This window comes from Lottia gigantea, assembly GCF_000327385.1.
Source record: "Lottia gigantea unplaced genomic scaffold LOTGIsca_183, whole genome shotgun sequence".
Taxonomy (NCBI): Eukaryota; Metazoa; Mollusca; class Gastropoda; family Lottiidae; genus Lottia; species Lottia gigantea.
The window spans coordinates 303,715-325,480 of NW_008708332.1; the positions used below are offsets into that span (position 1 = coordinate 303,715).

At 31.3% G+C, this 21,766-nt stretch overlaps 1 protein-coding gene across 1 annotated transcript in view; it reads left to right on the plus strand.

The window, feature by feature from the left end:
• LOTGIDRAFT_174150 (hypothetical protein) overlaps positions 1 to 14,208 on the plus strand; it is a gene marked incomplete at both ends in the record, with an annotated part of 25,815 nt that extends 11,607 nt beyond the window's left edge. The window contains 2 exons of the mRNA XM_009052476.1: positions 12,971 to 13,043; positions 14,183 to 14,208. Of these exons, the coding sequence (XP_009050724.1) occupies positions 12,971 to 13,043; positions 14,183 to 14,208 (99 nt within the window). The remainder of the gene's footprint in view (positions 1 to 12,970; positions 13,044 to 14,182) is intronic.
• Positions 14,209 to 21,766: the final 7,558 nt, after the last annotated feature.

Sequence of the window (21,766 nt, forward strand, 5' to 3'; positions counted from 1 at the left end):
GGGTTTTGAGGTCACAAAACCAGATTTAACACTTGTATTTTAAGGGTCACCATGACATTTAAGCAAACTTGGGCAAATAATCCAAACCCTGGATAAAAATATCAGATCTAATGTCTAAATTAAATAGGCCTACTACTGATACAATAATAACAAGGGGTGGAAGTTGTTATCAGGTAGATATTCTGAGCCCGGACTCTAGTGTTAGAATATCTTGTAAAATATCAGATCTAATGTCTAAATTAAATAGGCCTACTACTGATACAATAATAACAAGGGGGTGGAAGTTGTTATCAGGTAGATATTCTGAGCCCGGGCTCTAGTGTTAGAATATCTTGTAAAATATCAGATCTAATGTCTAAATTAAATAGGCCTACTACTGATACAATAATAACAAGGGGGTGGAAGTTGTTATCAGGTAGATATTCTGAGCCCGGGCTCTAGTGTTAGAATATCTTGTAAAATATCAGATCTAATGTCTAAAATAAATAGGCCTACTACTGATACAATAATAACAAGGGGGTGGAAGTTGTTATCAGGTAGATATTCTGAGCCCGGGCTCTAGTGTTAGAATATCTTGTAAAATATCAGATCTAATGTCTAAAATAAATAGGCCTACTACTGATACAATAATAACAAGGGGGTGGAAGTTGTAATTAGGTAGATATTCTGAACCCGGGCTCTAGTGTTAGAATATCTTGTAAAATATCAGATCTAATGTATAAAATAAATAGGCCTACTACTGATACAATAATAACAAGGGGGTGGAAGTTGTAATTAGGTAGATATTCTGAACCCGGGCTCTAGTGTTAGAATATCTTGTAAAATATCAGATCTAATGTCTAAAATAAATAGGCCTACTACTGATACAATAATAGCAAGGGGGTGGAAGTTGTTATCAGGTAGATATTCTGAGCCCGGGCTCTAGTGTTAGAATATCTTGTAAAATATCAGATCTAATGTCTAAATTAAATAGGCCTACTACTGATACAATAATAACAAGGGGGTGGAAGTTGTTATCAGGTAGATATTCTGAGCCCGGGCTCTAGTGTTAGAATATCTTGTAAAATATCAGATCTAATGTCTAAAATAAATAGGCCTACTACTGATACAATAATAGCAAGGGGGTGGAAGTTGTTATCAGGTAGATATTCTGAGCCCGGGCTCTAGTGTTAGAATATCTTGTAAAATATCAGATCTAATGTCTAAAATAAATAGGCCTACTACTGATACAATAATAGCAAGGGGGTGGAAGTTGTTATCAGGTAGATATTCTGAGCCCGGGCTCTAGTGTTAGAATATCTTGTAAAATATCAGATCTAATGTCTAAAATAAATAGGCCTACTACTGATACAATAATAGCAAGGGGGTGGAAGTTGTTATCAGGTAGATATTCTGAGCCTGGGCTCTAGTGTTAGAATATCTTGTAAAATATCAGATCTAATGTCTAAAATAAATAGGCCTACTACTGATACAATAATAACAAGGGGGTGGAAGTTGTAATTAGGTAGATATTCTGAGCCCGGGCTCTAGTGTTAGAATATCTTGTAAAATATAGCTTTAATATAGCACCTTTCTTGCTTTTTTTTTTTCGCTTGATAAAGGGATTAGTCCCGAAACATAGGTACATTTATTCTAATATAGTCTTAAATTTTCCTTTTAAACTTGTTAATAACACAATAGTTTTTAGAGAATTGTACATTTTAAAAGAATAGTGAGACATATTGGAACGAAACTAAGACATGACTAGCTGATTTCCCAGGAAAATCCTTTATTGGAAAAACTACTCTAAACATGTGCTTTCCACTTTAAAAATTACAAACCACAAGTCAGAGGTGATTAATAGAATCATCTTTCTCATACAGATTTGTATCACTCAAACTAGAAAACCACAGCTTAGAAATGATATCATAGTATCATAGTTAGTCTGTTTACCAGGACAATATTTAAAGATTCATACCCTCTCTCCAGATTACCAATAAAGATAATAATTGTCATTTAAATTGAGTAATAGAAATGATTTTATTTCTGTTTACTCACTGACTCAATGATAAAAACATCTATAAATAATCACACAATGAGAAATAAAAGAAACTGCTTTATGTTTTACAAATCGTTTCAAAGCGTTTTCATGATTATTATTTCATTATCTTGTTGAAACGTGCAAAACAAAATGTTTTTTTGACCTTCGAATTTTATGTATTATTTAAAGCAGCTATGACGAGTGTTGGGCAAGGCACGGTATGGTAACTCTTCTAGACACCTGATTCCACTTTTCATGAAATATATCTTCATTTATGATTGACATAATTTCTCATATCAATAGTTAATTATCTGCAACCGATTTTTTGCCAAACTCGTTTTGGATTTTGTGGTTCAGATCGTTAGTACAAGTATATGTTTTTTTTTGAAACAACTGATGCCTGACGACCAATATTTTTTACCAATCTTAAAAATCATTTCAGATATGAAAAGAGTAACTTCCATTTAAACAAAAGATTTTCTTTTATTCTGAATATTCTCATACAAGAGTTAAAACAGTCTGACATTATATATGGTACTAATTGTCATGATAACCTTGACTAAAGGAAAAATATCTGATTATCCAGATCCTCTAGGGACAGTTATCTGGTTTATTACATGATCTGATAATGATTATTCTATTTCCCTTTGTTGTTTGATGAATCGTGGGTTGATCCTTGTCTGGGGTTCTGTGTGATGTATTTATATTATATTTATATTAATATTTGTCTTTATACTCTTGATGGTGAATTGAAATTTATGGATTGTATAAATGTGATTTGCAATATCAGATTTAAAACAATACTGATAGTCTGTGAATGACTTTGCTTTAACGAAGTATAAACATAGGCACAAACTTGAAACAATAATAATGAAATCTTTATTAGGGTGAAAATTAGGCCTGGCATTTTCACAATTTCGCCCTTCAAAGAAACACAACATATAAAATACAAAAGAAACAAAAACAAAAAAACTACAATCACTGAAAGCAGTAAAACTCTTAACAGTTCTATATATTTATCATTTATCTGATTATGTTGTTGTATTTTAACAAGCTATTTAAGAGGGATTCAAATTGAATTCAGCCAATTTTTGAGACAGAAGCTGACAGAATGTGAATGATGATTTTTCTTTTCTTGAATCAAATTTAGTTGATTTATAAAAGTCACAGTGTCCTAGGATTACGGTGACACAGTAATTAGCCAACTAGTATTTTCTAATTAACATTATTACTTCTCTCTAGACAACATCCATCAATTATCTCCCCTTGTCTTTCTGCCATTTCTCACGTTTTTTGAAACTATTTAATTAGCCTCTATCAATACCAAATGTTTCTATACTGGCAGAAAGTCATTGATGTTTAGTATAGATGAATGGAGGTTCAACGATTGTTTGTTCATTAATTTGCATTAGCTCTGTGAGTTAGATATTTGAAGGTGAAGGGTTGGATCCATGTGTAGTTCAAGATAATACCTTGGATTGTTCTAACTCTTTTGCAGCTTATCAGTGGAACAGGTCCATATTCATTCAATTCAAATAATGCAAAGTTAAAACAAACTGACAATTCACAAAATGAAGAAAGCATTTATAAGCGTTAACCAATGATTGTGAAAATGATATGTCTATGATAATACTGCATATTGCACAATTTCTTTACCATGAGAAAGGCTTGCCAAGCTTGGGGTTGCACAAAAAATTAGTGATTTTTTTACCACTGGATTTTTGACAGTCTGCCATTTTGTAATTGATTGCTGATGTTTGAAAGTATTACAAGAGTTTCCTAATGATTTAAACAGGAAATATCAAACAAAATATTGTAAGAAGAGTTTTCCATGCAATTTTGATGGTCCACCATTTTGTAATTGATCACTCATGTTCAAAGGTGCTAGGATATTGAACAGGATATATTAATGATAATACATGATAAAATAAGATTAACAAGAGGGCCATAAAACACCAATATCAATACTAGTACAAGTTATACTGATGTGTTATAAATCATATTTTATATCTTACAAACCATTAATATGCTCTGTACAACTACTCGATAAATTTATTAGCTATATGGACTCTAAAAGCGATACTATATAATTTACAAACCCAATCACTTTGGATTGGATAACTATATTGGGCATAATAAATAATATTTTATTTCTTAAAACCATTAATATTCTCAGAGACATAGATATATATATTATAATATACCTTAAATGAGATATTATTATGATTTTACCTGGTGTAGTACAGTAGAGTGCAGGTCTAAATATAAAAAGGTATCCTCCAGCAAGGATATTTGAGCATATCTTGGTCTATAAACATGTACAGTTCCAAATTATGATGAGAAATGAATCTGAGAGAAACACTGATAGGTCCAGTTAAGACTGTGAGACACTGAAAAGAAAAATATAATTGTTTAAGTTAAAAAAGATTTGAGGTGTCTGGAACAGTCTGTAACTAGAATCGGACCTGGAATAATATTTATTTTAGAATTAAAGAATATTGACAACAAGAATGGTGCCAGACTGACCTAATTCCTGCAAGTCTATTTTCAGGAATTTAGACCAGTATTATGATAGACTAACTAATTAGACAGAAGAAATATACACAGGTTCTAGTGGGCTGACTGATTGATGTTATGAAAACCTCATTTAGAATCTTAGAGTTTGGCTTAATGGGGATCTTCTTCAGAAGCTCTATAATAGTCTTCAAGTTTTACTCACTGAAAGATGCTTGGCTTAAGCCACAAAGGGGGCATAAATATTACATAGGTAATAGTAATACAGATTAGAATGAATATATGTTATAGTATTTCACAGTACAGTTAATCATGTAGTCATTCAGATGAGACCATGAAACAAAGCTCCATGTGTTATGAGCTCTTGGCTGTTTGTAATTAAAACGTATAACTAATGCTTCTGCCAATGAAAGATTTTACTTATTGCATACTACATGGTGTTGTTCATTTTCAATAGCTCAAATTAGAGAAAAAAATAGGAAGGTTTGAATTCAATACATTTATTTCGGTTGTGGAACCACACTGAGAACTGTCAGTAACGAGTTGGCTCAAGTTAAACAAAATTCTGATACCAGGGCCAGTGCTGTTAGGGGTCTCTCTGTGTTGTCTATTTGTGGTGAGCAACTGACCTATTTCTCATTTATTTGGTAATCAATTATCCAGTGAGCAACTTGTCTATCAACTGCTATTACCATACATACTGAAACTAATACTGGAAGCGTGACATAAGGTATATAAGTGTAATACAGGAAATACATGTCTGGTATTTACCAAGAGGTTTACATTGATTCTATGATTGTTTATTGTTCAGATCAGGTCACTGTCATCTTGACCTCAACATAATATACTTCATTACGTACTATTATACAGATTCATCTTATCTAATGTGATCACCATCATAATATATATTATACACACGGTAATGAAATTCTGATTTTAGTATATGAAGTGTTTTATGACTATTTTCTGCATCAGATTGGGCTAATAAAAACTGGCCTCATACCTGTTCAAACTTGCAGATTTAATTTTGGCAAGACTGTTGCATAAAATTACTGGTTATCAATAACCAGCCATCTTTAACATGCACAATCTGCAGCACAAAGGGCCTTGATACATTGTCTTTTCTGAAAGACTAGATGTTCTTCCATCTGAGCTACCCTAGCTCCCAATATACTGAGAGAATCATGATCTGGAATTAAGAAAAAGTCTTTAACAAGCTGATATTGTATAAGAGCATATCAAACCCTTATTTTTTTTAAAAATGTCACAATCAATTGCTAGTTGAAACATGTATCTAGATAATAAGAGGGAATACAGGTTATTTATAGGGGGATATCAATACAACACTTTAAATATACATGTGTAAACTGTAAAGTTATGAGAGGCAATAAAAAGGAAGACAGGTGTATTTGATCAGAACAACTGAATGTATTACATTGTATTACTGGTTAATTTATAAAACAGGTGGTTAGTATATACTACTTACATCATATACCACCTGTAACCTTCTACATACTAGTTGTAGAGAAATAAGGAACATGCCCTATGAAAGTAAAACATGCTAAAAAAAACATTTTGTTTTTGGAGCTTCATCTTTAAGCTGAAAGCTAATACAGGTTGAATTATGACCTGGACAATCTTGTCCACCAGCTGGATCAATAGCAAAAGAAATTGGTGTAGATATAGCCCATTAAAATATCATTATCAACTCAGTATGTCTGATCAATTGAATATTGCTCTAATCAGATGGAAACAAGAGACAGGGGAGATAATTCTGTATTGAATCAATGACAAGTTGACTGTCATCAGAACGGATACAGGACTCACTCCAGTAATTATTTTGCCATCTCTCTCCATGTTAAATAGATATTTGTCAACTTTCCACTATATTATATGCAAGATGGCCTGAACAATTCTAAATCTTAATCTCTTCATTTTTCCTAAATCTAAATGAATTGAGAATTTCATGCTAAAATCTCCTCCAAAAAAGGGAAGAGAAGGCCCCAGGATTTCTAAAAATACCACAGACTAAATTCATATACAATCATTAGTACAACGTTAGACCAGATGGTCAACATAGTGACATAGATACTGAGATTTAAGACAAGCTGACTGTCACCAGACCAGATGGTTAACATAGTGATATAATCAGATATATCACAGGGTTAATATGGATTAACTGAATCTCCAATGACTGTCTGATGACTTCAACTGCCTCATTGACACTGACACAGACAGATAAGGTTAACCCAAGTTTTTCTACATAATGATTACAACATGAGAACACGATTAAGCTAGATAGGTAATCCTTTACTTAATCACATGTTAAGATATACATCTGTTTCATGATATTTCAAACTGGTATAGGGCAAAAAATTGATGTTCAGTAATGCCTGTATTGTGGGAAGTTTTTTTCGAAGAAATCGCTGTTGCAGATCGAAATCTTCACTTTAGATCTGGAAACTGGCAGCATATTGGAGAATCTGATCATTAACAGCGTTTAGTTCACTAGCCACTCAAAATTCTAACAACTAATTAGATGTATTTAGATGTTGACTCTGATAAGTTTTGAATCACCAGTTCATTTCAGTTCATTTCAGGTCTTCCAGTTCATTTCAAATCTTCCAGCTCATTTCAGATCTTCCTAAGAAACTTGGATAATTTCTGGCTGATTTTATTCAATAGCTAATAATGTTGTTATTTCACTAAGTCCAGTCATTAATTGTATTGTGATACAATAAAAGAGAAGTGTAAAAAGTCTATCTGGTTTGTTTTGTTATAAAACTGTGAAAACTTGGTAGGTGGTCCATTACCAATGTTGTAATGTTTACTTCTCTACAAAACATTGTTTACAATTTCAACATTATTCAATTTGTTGTACAATGTTTTGTATCTGTTTCTATACTAGATCACATGAGGTTATCTTTACACTTTCTTGTAACTGAACCATTTCCCTAATGAATTTAAAGTAAATTTGTTTTCTTACAAAATAAGATTTATTCATCATCAGTTTTTTCATGTTTTATTGCACAAAACACAGATAAAGTGACAACCACCTACAAGTTGTAAGAGGCTGATACTTCCAATCAGTTCAGTGAATTGAAATCAGTGTGTAATTATAACACTGTGCTGTGCGTTTCGAAGAAATTTATTATACTCAATGAGTTATTTACTAGAGACAAGATGACATGTTTTATGAAGCCATTTTAGAACAGAGATGAACTGAAAGCATAGATATATTACGCAAGGAACCCCTTCTGATTTGCTTTATCAGTGGACATGACACTACATCAATTTCCAGTATCTTAGTACCATATCCAGTATTTCCAGCACCGTATCATTACTCCCTTGCCTAAAATAGTTTGAGACTACCAATATTTTATGAATAATTTGTGGTTTTCAAATTCTTATTTACCTCTGATGCACTAAACCAATTTTCACACAGTTTTATCAGTAATCATAACATTTGGAAGAAATCCAAAAAAACTTTTAGAAGAAATATCGGCTATGATAAGAAGTAATTTATTAAATGTTGTTTACTCTCAGAATATTAATAAAGCATTGAGTTATCTCTTCTATTATTTTTACTGGTGGTTGGTAGAATTGATAATTCTAGTCTTGTTCACTCTGATGGAACAACTGATAGACATGCACAATTGAGTCTTCAGTCTGTATTCTGAATCAGATGGTTTGCTGTGAGATCTGAAAGCCTTGAATGATTGAGTCTTATATCTTCATTAAAGGTTTAAGTGCTTAACCTCTCTCTGATAGTCTTGCACAATTGAGTCTTTGGTCCTAATATTGAATAAAATGACTTGCCAACTTTGCGGGGACAACTGACTGCCTTGCACGATTAACTCTTTCTACTGGATCCAATGGTTTCCACCCTGGATCAGTTTTCAGTCATAATGTCATATCATCATATGGTTTGGTAATTCTCCAAGTAGTGCACTCTTCATCAAAATCTTATGATTGATTCAATCTATTTGGGGGGCACTCTATGCAATGTTATTTTTGTCTGAAAATAGAAGGTAAATGATATTAAACATTGGATGAATTTGTTCAACACCAGCAATTTGAGCTTGTTTGAAAAAGTTGTGCATGATTCAAGCCTGACTTTACAAACAACCAGGCCAATAAGACTATATTTAGAAACATTATTAAAAAAAATTTAGATTTAAAATTTGAAATTTCAAACAAGTAAAACTTGTTATCTGTTGTCAGTATATCAGACACCATTACACGGTTTAGCTGTTACACATTTTTAACATTTTTTGTCTTTCAAATTCAACTGACCATGGACCTGATTACTATGATTACTGGTTTTTAAACTTGTCTCAACAGTGAAATATTACTAATATAGATAGATTTGTTGTTGTATATGTATCATACACACTGACAGCATTGATATGCACCACTCCAATTTCAATCAGATGTCTTTGGGTCTTGTAAGTTGCACTAAAATTGCACTAAAACTATGTTTAAATCTTAATGTTTTACGTTATTGTCAGGTATTATTAGGAGAAGTGATATCATATAGAGCATTTCTATAATGACAGGGACCACAGACATCTGATGCAAGATTAAAATGATGCAAATATAATCCATATGTATAATGACCCTGATACACGAAGAAAAGTCATAAAAATTCTTTACAATCTGTTTAAATTTGTCAATCAGTGAAGTATTACTTTGTTAAAGTTTTAGTTTGGCTAGACATAGTCGAGGTTCATCCAATATGCGTTAAGATCAAAAGTTTTTACAACAGAATTCGGGATCAGTATGCATTTGAAGTGATCTTTCTGTCAACATTTCCTATAAATTGTCAAACTAAGCAAGTTGACATCTTAAGTTCTTATTGTTTTGTGAAGTACCTGATGATTGGACGTCCCACAGTGTAATTGACCAGTAAATAAACTTGTTACGAACAGTGTGAATAGTAACAATATTGTGTGTTATATTTATGAAGTAGAATAAGTGCTCCTTGATTATTATCTGTAGACAACCCCTAGTAGGGAGTCTATTATTAAACTATCATTACCATGTCATTATTAAAAAATGGGGAGAATGTCACCAAATATTAGGATTTATAATACATAATTGGTGTTTATAAGAAAAAATGAAGAAAAGTAAAATTCTAACCCCCATTTCTCAAAATATTTTCAACATTAACTTTCATTGAAATTTGAAAGAAACATTTCTCTATTGAAACTTCTGGCCTGGCTTGATACTGTTACTGAGAATACAGTAAATAATCAGAGTTATGAAATTACAGGGATGTTTTTAAAAATATCAAAATTAAATCTTGATTCCGAAATAAAGCATAAGCCTTAAAAGAATTATTTTTATGAATCTTTGAATACAAGCTCTTAGAATCATTACAATAATTTTTAAATTTGAACTATCACCTGGTTAATTCTGAAGTAATTCATTAAATTTCAATTTGAATTATTAAAATTTCTGACTCTGAATTATTAAAAATTGTGACAGCAGTGGTATATAATGAACTTTATAGCCAATATGATTAGACTTGTATCATTATTAATTCTGTAATAAATCTCAAATTTCTAATATTTCTAATTAATGTTCAGTATTGTTGAATTCTTCACAAGGTCTGAAGATAAAATCTTAATACTTACTGTAAGCAGACACTCAAATTATTGTAATAAATATAAATATAACTTTATGTATGTTTTACGGTTGTTGGATCTAATATAATTGTTTTGTGATATGATACAACATTTTAAACTTATGGAATATGGTCAATAAAACAAATGTTCCATTTAATACAATGTTTGTTTTGTGTTCAGTATTCAATAACTTCTGTTACGAATATTGGAAGAAAAGTTGTCACATCAATGATAAAATTTTTTGATAAGATTTAAGACTTTTGGAAAGAATAGTTGAATTATTAGTGATCTATATATAATCTACTTCAAACATGAGTTCAATATAAATGCCCACTCATGTACTTTCTAATATAACGAGGTTTTAGACAGGATTATCAAAAAACCTTATTAATGGCCTCTCCTAATTCATCCAAATAACAAGCCTCAATCAACCAGTAACAGTATTTTTTTTGCAACGGGTTGTTCTTCACTAGGCATAGTTTAGGTTGTGCTAGTTACAGGTACCCCTATGGTTGAAAATCGATAATAATGAGTTTGCTAATTCATGACAAAGTGTCCCTCACTGCCTATCTTCATTAGCTCAAACTGGAGCAGAAAAGTAAGGTGTAATAACTCATTTTGATCTGGTAATGAAATATCATCTTAACACCATCTTATCTAAGCCTTAATTCACTCAAATATGACATCAACTCAATATTCTAGAGTTGATTTATCCTCAGGAGATTAATTCTAATATATATGCATACTCAGGTACATTTTTAATACAACAAGATTTACAATGAAGCCTATGATCACTAATGAAATTAGTATATATATAAATTACTCTAGTAATATCATTGCACACCCATGTAAAGACAAGATTTTCACCATTATTTGAACGCTTTATCAAGGACTGTTGTAAAAGGGACTGTGATGCAAATTCTTGTAGTCAAATACTGTATACCTTTTGTAGACTAGATTAACACCATGACTGAAACGCCTAACTTGGACTGTTGTAAAAGGGGTATTTGATGCACATCCATGAACAGTCTAATATACCTTGCTACAAACTAGATTACCACATAGCTTAATCAATGATCAGGCCGTGTTCAGACCAGCACAGGTCAACTAGAACATGTCCACATTGATGAGATATTCATATTCAGTCTTTCATGAAATCTGATCAGTTTGTCACTTGATAATACCTGAATACACAGACTGGCTTGGTCAAAACGTGTGGTGGTAAGGGAAAGTCTTTTGTTGTAAACGTGGTTTAAGTTTTGGGGATTTGTAAATTTTCTAAACTTTGTATGTATAATTGAGATGCTGATAGTCATTTGCACCATTTCATTTTTTAGTCAGAATGTGTTTGTATAATTCCCCTAACCTTAAACTAAGCGTTCTATGACATGACTAATGCAAAACTTGCTAATGATATATTAGGCTTTTGTGATAGTGACATCATTTAACGCTTAGTGTAATTGTTGGAATTGCAAGAACTGAAATTGTTGCCAATCAATGCTATCGGTGTCCCTGATACACATAAAAATTTGAGAAAAACCTTTTTCCAATCCTGTCAAGACACTGGTTATTCATTTCTGATGTCATTGAAATCTGTGTTTGTAATTACCAAATAAAGATTTTATCAGATGTTTCTGTGCACAAAGCTCTACCTGCATTATCAAGATTTACTCCTAGAATTATATGTACATCAGTTGATTGGCTAATGAGATAAAATAAGCCAATGATTGAGCTAGTTGATTAATCTTAACCCAGTATGACAGTCCCTGACCTTGATGTAGATTTGTTTGCTTGAGTTGACGGCCTGTCGAGACATTATGTACCTGTGTATACTCTATAGTTGACAGTTAGGTCGGACTAATACCTACTATCAACCAGGATAAAAGGTGTTTTGTTGTGTTTTATGTGAATCAGTGATATTTTATGTCTCAGGATTTAACAACGGTAATTTTTCTATTGGACGTTACTTGAATACATGGTAATAATATATAATTATTCTCTTTCTTTTGTGGATTGGAAATTAGGGTAAAAAATAGAAAAAATATTGGTTATTTTTGTGAATTGGACTTTAACTACATGGTAATATAATTATATATTTTAATAGTGGATTAAAATTGGCATTTTTGTATTGTTTTGTTTGATTCATATTCACCCTTGTTGAAGATGATCAGATGAAAAGATGAGTTTTAAAGTTAAAAAGTTAGTTCAATTTGACTTCAGTGATAACTTTGTGATGATTTAAGTTGATGTTATCAAACTGTTATTGTCTGCTATACAGATTTTCTTAAAGAAATATCTTATTTACAAATCCAATCATCAGTTGATGGATATTCTGAAAGGGATTAGCAGGAGTTGTTTGGTCTTTTGAGTTGTTCCTAGTTTCTTAATGGGTATATTGTTACTCATTTAAAGGATATTACAAGTTTTAGAATTTTGAAAACAAAGTTGGTCAATGAACTGAATAATTATAAGATACTTTGATACAGGGTGATACCCATTCTACATTTTGCTCTCCCCACTTTCTAGGACCTTTTGTAGTGATATTTGCTTGCTGGTAGACATCAGTATATCAGTTGGCTCGCACCCCCAAACTCCAACCTAAACACCGAAATGAAAATCACAGATTAAAAGCGAATTGCAAGTTGTCTTTTTGTACTTGGCACCTCCCAGCACATGTACATGTTGGAGCTTTTCTTATAACTAGACTTGGTGTATACACAGTCAAAGGTGACCACAAGTTGTTGAAGTATTGAGAAGACAAAGTTGACTTGTTTTAAAAGTTGACATGTTTTTGTCATTGTTTTAGTTTCAACAGGGAAAATGTTTTCTGTTTAATGTATTGACACTTCCCGTCATTATGTTGGTTGTTTTAGAAAAAAGTAAGTTTTTGTAAGAAAAGAGTCAATTTAAAGTCATTGAGTTTAGAAAAGTTCAACTGAGTTTTGTTTACAGTTTCACTTGTAACAGTTGCCATTTGTATGTAATGTGATATGGAATGTGATATGACCACAGCTCTGAAACTCTCGAATGGTTGGGTTGTGGTTTCAGAATTTTGTGGTAATAGAGTGTGTTTTAAGCCTATGGAATCCAATCGTCGCCAAAAATCGCAATACAACTTACAATGCCAGAGTTCCCTGAAAAATTCAGAATTTGTTTAAATATTTCTTGTGTGTGTTATCCTGGGAAGATTTTGCTCATCCCCATTAGTTTAAAATTCTGTTTCATTTGTACAATATGAGATAATTGCATGTGGTTAAATTTTTGGCTTGTTTAGTTTTGAAATAGTGATCAACATGACAGCATTATTTCAGATGTGTCACCTTAGTTGATGTATCAGACAATGTATCTTGATAGTTTACTAATGTATCTTGATAGTTTACCAATGTATCTTGATAGTTTAACAATGTATCATGATAGTTTACCAATGTATCTTGATAGTTTACCAATGTATCTTGATAGTTTACCAATGTATCATGATAGTTTACCAATGTATCTTGATAGTTTACCAATGTATCATGATAGTTTACCAATGTATCTTGATAGTTTACCAATGTATCTTGATAGTTTAACAATGTATCATGATAGTTTACCAATGACCAAGATTTTTTCTGATGATTTCAATACCATTGGTTTAAGCAACACTAAATCTTCAATGTACAGGGATATACACCTATTTTTTTCTTCGCTTCAACATGTTTTGTCCATGAGTAAAATATGATTATCAAAAGACATCATGGTCAGAGCAACTAAGTGAGTTCATGCTTTATTTTGGGGCAGTAAAGAACAGGCCTTACTGGATAACAATTACTATGGATTTTACCTAAATAATATCTTTAATGACTGTAAAGATATAAACACACCAAGACTATTTCCTGGCTAGGAACTCAATTCTATTTACATCTATCTTCTAGTTGTCAGGACTATTATATATTATTTATTCCACTATCTGTATTTTTATAGTTGATATCTAGAATCGTGTCTGATACTAGGACAGAATGATATATATTTAATATTTTAGTTATCTACATTGTTGATTTTCTATAGTTGAAAAAGTTCCAGGTTGAATTTGACATGTACAGTTTCCCTCTTTACACAGTTAAAGAAGGATGTAATAAAAAATCTGTACAAGCAAGACAATTCATCCAAGGTATGACAAAATCATGAGTAAAGGTAGTATAGTAGTGGACTCCTCCAAATAGAAGTACCATCAGGTGTTTCAAAATGAGTAAGCATGGTCTGCTTTGTGTGCAACACCTGCCACTGCTATAATGGTAAAAATCATGAGATACAACCAGATCAATGCCTGACCAAAAATTCCCATGTTATTGTATAAAATCTGATATATATATAGGTAGGTAGATGACAAGTTAACATTCGCTTCCAGCTTATATATATATAAGGTTATATGTAGTTGAAACGAATGTTGATTGTCATCAGCAAATAATGAAAGCACCGACAAGAAATTAATAAAATTAGACAAAATTTTATAAAATTGGTGTGAAAAAGTGCTTCAATATAGCCTATTATCCTTAATAGTTGCCAAATGCCAAGATATCAGGGTACCCTCTATGACTTCCTGTACTTGTTGATTGGCTGAAGCTTGGTTAATCCAGGGTTAATTTAGTTCGGTAAACCACCAGGGATTACGTACTCTTATTTCTAATCCTTCTAACACCTTGCTGTTTACTGGGGTTTAGTCTTGATTCTTAGAGGACTGAATAGTTGTTTACTTTGGAAGCTGAAACATGTGAAAAAATACATGTTGAAAAATTGCCTTGTACTAACTACATGCTACAGAAAAATATATTTGAGTTCTGAATTTAAAAGATTATTGTTAACAAAAAATTAGCGATTAGCTCATCAGAAGTAGTATTATAAGGCTGCTAGATCTGACTATTCATCAGAGAACTGTTTCTTCTTACTGCTTACTCTTCTCTTTACACCTGATATCACTTTCCGTTTGAAATATTTACTTATGATTGTTATACTTCTTATTGTGAAAAGTTCATTAGCTGCTACCAATGTTTTGCCAATATGTTTGGATTTCTGGTTTCGTTTTGAGATTCAGATAGTTAGTACTTGGTTTATTTATCATGAATAGATTTCAGAAGCACAAAGTTTTTGAAATTTTTGATTAAATCTTGAGTTTGTAACTTTGAACTATTTAATAAAGTTTTCAAACTAATCAATGTATTGAGTAGAAAAAATTTAAGTTATTGAAGACAAGTTGGTCTGTGGAGGTTGATTAAATCTTTTGTATTTTTAATTATCTAAAAAAGTTTTCTAAAATTCAAATCCGTCGGTGTTATCATTTATTTTAGAAAGAATTTCTGGTCTGTGTAGAAAATGACTAGATTTTAAAGAGGTTGATGAAAACTTATGTTTGAAACATTGATCTCAGATCACAAGTCAACAAATAGAATAAACACAGACGTGACTTCATCAACAGTCGACAAACTTAACACATCAAATAAACACAAATTATCTCCCTTTTAAGTCATGTTTGTCCAGATTTTTGTCTAGCAAAGTAATTGTCGGCAAACAAACTTGTATAACTTTCGTATCCATCCAATCATCTATGGGTGTTTCTTTTGGAGGGTCCACATATACAAGTTAATATAGTAGGACAGACATTTTCAGATAGTTCCAAAATGGACATAATTTATCACATTTATCAAAATCAAATAAAAATGTAGAGCAACTTTAGAAGTTGTACACTATTCCTAGAAATTATGGAGTAATTGGCTATTTTATTCAGCACAATCAACATTTGTTCATGATCAAACTTTCCAAAATGAATCCTAAGTTGTTAAGTTGACAACCTCAATTATTAAAAAACATATGAGCTATCTGGATTCTTCAAGTCCCAACAACTCTTGGGGTGGTTTAAAAGTTGCAGAGTGGCACCATGATTAGATTGAGAATGCCAATACATTATACATTATATAATGTTATACATAAATTAACACTTTGTTTTATAACAATCTATAGTGGCAATCTATAGTGGCAATCCCAGGTACAGATTGGCAGCAGGTGCCTTGGAAGAGTGAGCACAGCATGATATATATCATTGATATAATGTGGAAGAGAATGATAATCTTATGATAAGGTAATAAAAATGGCATCAGGTGTCCTGAAAGAATGAGCATGTTGTGATAAACTAGTCTATATAAGTGACTGATACAGTGTTATATAATAATCAATAGTCACATATTTCAAATACCAACAGAAATACAGTACAATCAATATACAATATGGCTTCTACCTGCTGATATACCATTGTTTTATTGGTGTAGTTTAATGATTCTAGTGATGGATGGTTACTGGATAGGTAGAACTGAAAGTTTGGATAGGAATTGTTCTGTACCTTGTTTTAATGGAATATTTTCACTGGTATTGTTCTAACAATGGATTTCAACTGGACAGGTATTTAACAAAGTTTCATTGACAGTTATGTATTGGAAATGACAGTGGGCTTAGATTGCTGTGAATTGTTTTGTTGGTGTGGTTTTATTGGACTAGTTTAACTGGTCTTGTTTAAGTAATGGACAGTGATACAGCGATTTTACAAAGGGTATAGGTGACATTCAATAAACATTATGCATAGAATTAAAGTTTGATTTGGAATTTAAAGAAGTATGTTCTGCTATATTATTGGAACTGCACAGAACCACAACACACAGTTTTGTAAATCAATGAATATGGAACATAAAGTTGAAATCCAAGGGTTATGCTCATGCTCAATTGTAATTTTTGGATTTAAAAAATTCAGTTATATTTAAGATTATATACCTGCATGAAAGTCACTTCCAAATGCTTATAGATTATTTAAACTTCTAAACAATACTCTTTTGGTGATAGGTTTGCTGATATCTAAGCACCATTAATTTGAAAGTTGACAGTAGATTGACAGTAAATCAGTGTTATAGTGTTAAGTCGTCTAATTGTCTACAGAGATTAGAAATAATATTTGTGTTTCTATATATACAATATTAATTGGATTATGCAGGTATTATAAGGTCACTTATTATCACTGCCAAGTAGATATGGATTGGATTAGCCACATTCTTGGCAGGATTTTTTGGTTTGTTGATACCCAATTTGTTTTGACTGTCATAATCAGAAATAGGTATCTTGGAAATTGATATATATGTTGTTTAAGGACATTTTTAACAGGCAATGTGAGAAATTCATCAAGCCTACCTTTCTGGGTTTCATAGTGTCAAAGGATCTTCACCAGGTATACCATATAGTAGACCTAGTATTTATATTGCTGTTTAGGTTGAGTTAGTTATTATAATAATTATTGGGTTATAACTCTGTCAATAATAACTGGTAATAAATTCTGTGGAATTATCATCTGGCCAGTATATTCTTGTATTAGAATTTGTCACCTTTTGGCTGCAATTGTTGTTAAAAGTTATACAGGTTTTCAGGTGAATCACAATTGTTCACAAATAATTCAACCTATTGTGTCAATAGACATTATTGCAATAGAGATTGTCACCTTTAACTGATTGTACAAATGAAATCTGTGGTTAGGAAGTTGGTATATAGATTGATTCAGGTGAATAACCATTATCAATTATATAACCAATTGTGACAAAATATCATGTGATTTGTATAGTGCATCACCTAGTAATTATATCATTAGTATATAGTTAGTTTTATGTGGAGGTTATTATATTTATTGGGCTATAACACTGTCAATAGGCTGGTAATAACTAGTAATAGATTATCAATATGTCTTCCTAAATCTAGGTTACTTCAGGTGAATTCTGGCTTGATTGGTTGTATATCTAGAATATTCAATTAAAATGTCTATGGTTACTGCAATTATAGGTCATCACAATTATAAAGTTATTCAACTGTTGTGTAAAAATATCATATGACTATCATATTATTTCATTAAAGTTTGTCATCTTTTGGCTTGTTTGTTTGTGTTCCAGGGCTGTTCAATTGAAATATTGTCTTGAATATAAGTTAGTTCAAATTACAGTGGAGGTTTTTATAATTTGATTGCATATCACTTCAGTTGATAAAAAACTTCAATATGAATTTATAAATGGCCTTTGTGAGAAATTAAAAACGTGTTACAAGTATGTTTTCTTTAGGTGAATCGATGCTTTCATCTTTCCACCTACACAGTAACAGTGGAGGGAGAGCCAAAGGAGGGACGCCACCTTGCAGCCCCGAAGGCATGTTTTTCGGGCAAAAATCTCATAACTAGGTTAGAAATTCGGGCAATCTCAGATATTTCGACCCCCCTCAGACGTAAACCTGGCTCTGCCACTGCACAGTAACAGAAAGTTTTAATATGTTTAAGTTCAATAGAAATATTAAAATAGAATCTGAAACTCGAGAGTTTCACGCTGTGCGTTCTCCAATCAACTGAAGTTTAAAATATAAAGTATTTATTGATTTAATTGATTGATGTACTCACTCCCACCTTCAGTAATATTGATAATTACTATATAATATAAATTATATTATATTATTAAACATGGTAGGTGTGATCAAATTGATTTATTTATGTAGAAACCTTTTTGTTATAAATGATTTGAATCTTTGGTTTGTAAAGAGATATTGTAATTTAACTATGTAGGCCTAATATATTTATTTGAAAATTTGTTTAAAATGACAAACTTATTCATAGAGTGGTGGTATGTGTTCAGGAAGGGTTGACATGCCTAACATAACTAGCAACATCGTTTCAGCTATGTCAACTCTCAGATAGGGATGCCAAGCTGGCAACCAGCTACAGAGTAACATATGGTGTTTCAGTAGCATGAACATTACCTGTATCACTAGTAAATACTAAATCATTTAGTTGCGATAAACTCTGATCTTTTATGACAAAAGGAATTTAATTCCTATTTTTTTAGAAGGAAAAAAGGGCAGAAAAAATTCTGTTAATATCAGACTATTGTAACATTCCTATGTCATGTTTGTTATATTATAACCAGAATAAAGACAATAGATTCAGCTATTCTCACAACTTATCTGTCTTACATCTGTCGTTATTCACACTCAGTTTTTACACAGACTTGACAAATTTATAAATATTCATAATAATACAATTAATCTTCTCAGTTTCTTAACTTATTTATTATAAACCTACTTCATAATGTTCCACTTTATTAGTTCAATTTGGAGCAGAAAAAAAAAATAATTTATTATGTAAAGACATTAATTTTGATACTCTCATTAAAATATGAAAAAATACTTCTGAATGATAGGTGAGGCCATTTTGGAATGAGTAATATTTTTTTTTAGGGCTGATATATTACATCTAAAATTATTGGAATATATATCTACTGTAGAAACTATAGAAACATCTTAATATTGATATTTTGCTCTGAAACACAAGTTTTAACACAATAACTATGGAAAAATACAATTCTTAAAGCACTGAGAAACTTGAAGCTAACATTTCTGGAAGTTATTGCCAAACTTGGCATCTATGGAAACATAATATTATTGATTTTTTGTAAAGAAAAGGCAACATTTTACACAATATTGCAATATGGAAAATTTGGTTCCAGTTCTGAATGGATTGAGAAACTTATTTGAGAGCTAATAGTGTTATTTTGATGTTATTGCCCAACTATGAATGTATAAGATACTATAAAAATCTGTATTGACCAGCTATATCAAGGTATATAAGATTGAATAAGACCATAAACAAGTTTATTTAATCTATAGGAGATCAATCGAGATATATAGAGGCCACAAATAGACCATATTAGAGGTATATTATAATATATAATAGTTTGATAAAGGTGTGAGGGTTATTGGTTTAGTTGTTGGATCATGTCCTTTGATCAACCAATAAAATTGGTTTTCAATTGGATATATAAAAGTTTTTTAAATCAGTAAGACGTTGGTGTTGTTCTATGTTGTAACCATGCCTTTTAGTATCTAAGTCAGCGTCCATATAACTGAAAGAGAGGATTCAGAGTGGTCTGATATGTGTTTTGCTATTGAAGTATGAATTGTTGTAGGTGTGTCTTTTAAGGCATCTCACAAGTGAAACTTGCAGCTTCCACCATCCATTTTGAATGACATTTGCTTAAATGACTGGTCATGTTTTGCTGAAATTACAGGAACCAGACAGGAAAATGTTAATAGAAGTAGTTACTTATTTTCCCCGATACATCCACAAATAGATGTCTTTCACTGTATTATACATTGGTTGATATATTTTCCTTCTTAAAACTTCATACCCTTGCATGTCAATATTTAAATAAAGGTGCTCAGGGGTAGAAAGTGAAGTTTTAATATGATCAGATATACACTAGGTGAATTATTATACAAGACTGGATGTTAGAGATGGTAATGTTTGCTAAATGATATGTACAAAGGAACATTTTTTTTAACTTCATACCTAGCAAAAAGGTGCTCAGGGATAGAAAGTGAAGTTTTAAATGTATATATACACTGGGTATAATATTATATAAGACTGGTAATGTTGACTATATGATATAATAGATTTGTACAGTTGAAATATTAAGGATGTAAATAGAGAGAGAAAGAGCTCTATTATTATGTAACATTGATGTACTATTAGGATTATAGCAACTTATATTATATATAATATTATTTATCTTTCAAAACTTTATAATTTATATCAGCATTTACAATGTTTCATTTACTTTGAAGTCCTTAATTTTTGTTGGAAATAATTTCGTGGTCTTGTTCATAAGATATTTGTTAGTACATGAGTTTGTAGTTTTGTATAATTTTGGCTTTGAACATAGTTTTGGTTAATGGAATTGTTTTGATAGTACAGATATTTATAATGTTTGTCTGGAGGATATTTTTTGAACAGTTGGACTCAATACCATACCAGACTCAATATGATTGAAGTCATTTTCAAGATAACACTTTTTGAGTTTTATTTAAGTCATGTTATTTGTTTAATTTTAACTAATTAATTTGACCTTGTTGAATTTGTGATGTAATGTTTAAATATTGGATTATCTATACACTATGTTTATACTATGTTTGTACAAACTCCACTTTGGTTAAATTGGTAGATAAAGTATTTGATCTGTAAATTGCCTGATTTGATGCAAATTCTGTATCATTTACCTTTAGTTCTTTGGTGGGTTATATCTTTGAATAAGAGTTTTAATCAGGGTTTCAGTAATAAATAGTTTATGGTTTTAGGTTCTACATATTATTGTCATTTTCTTTGGAGGAGTCCACTCTTATACTACCTTTGCTCTGATTTTGCCATACTTAGGACGAGATTTTTGATTGACTAAATTGGCCTGCTTGTACACCTTTCAATGTTATGAAGGAACTTTGCCAGGACAATGACATAAGTCTTATTTTTTCCAATTTTCCAACGTAAAGGGTCAAAGTAACTGAAGATGAAAAAAGTTGTATGAAAGATGTGTTATTATCAAGTTTTCATGGGTTTATTAAAACATGTAATAAGTAAAGGTAGGGTGTGATATTGACAGTATAAGTAAAATTATTTTGATGACCTAATATAAACTAAAGTGTTTACCAGTGACAATAGATACATAGATAGGTGCAGGTTTTATTCATATCTTGTCAATACACCAACCACTCTTTATCAATATTAATAGGC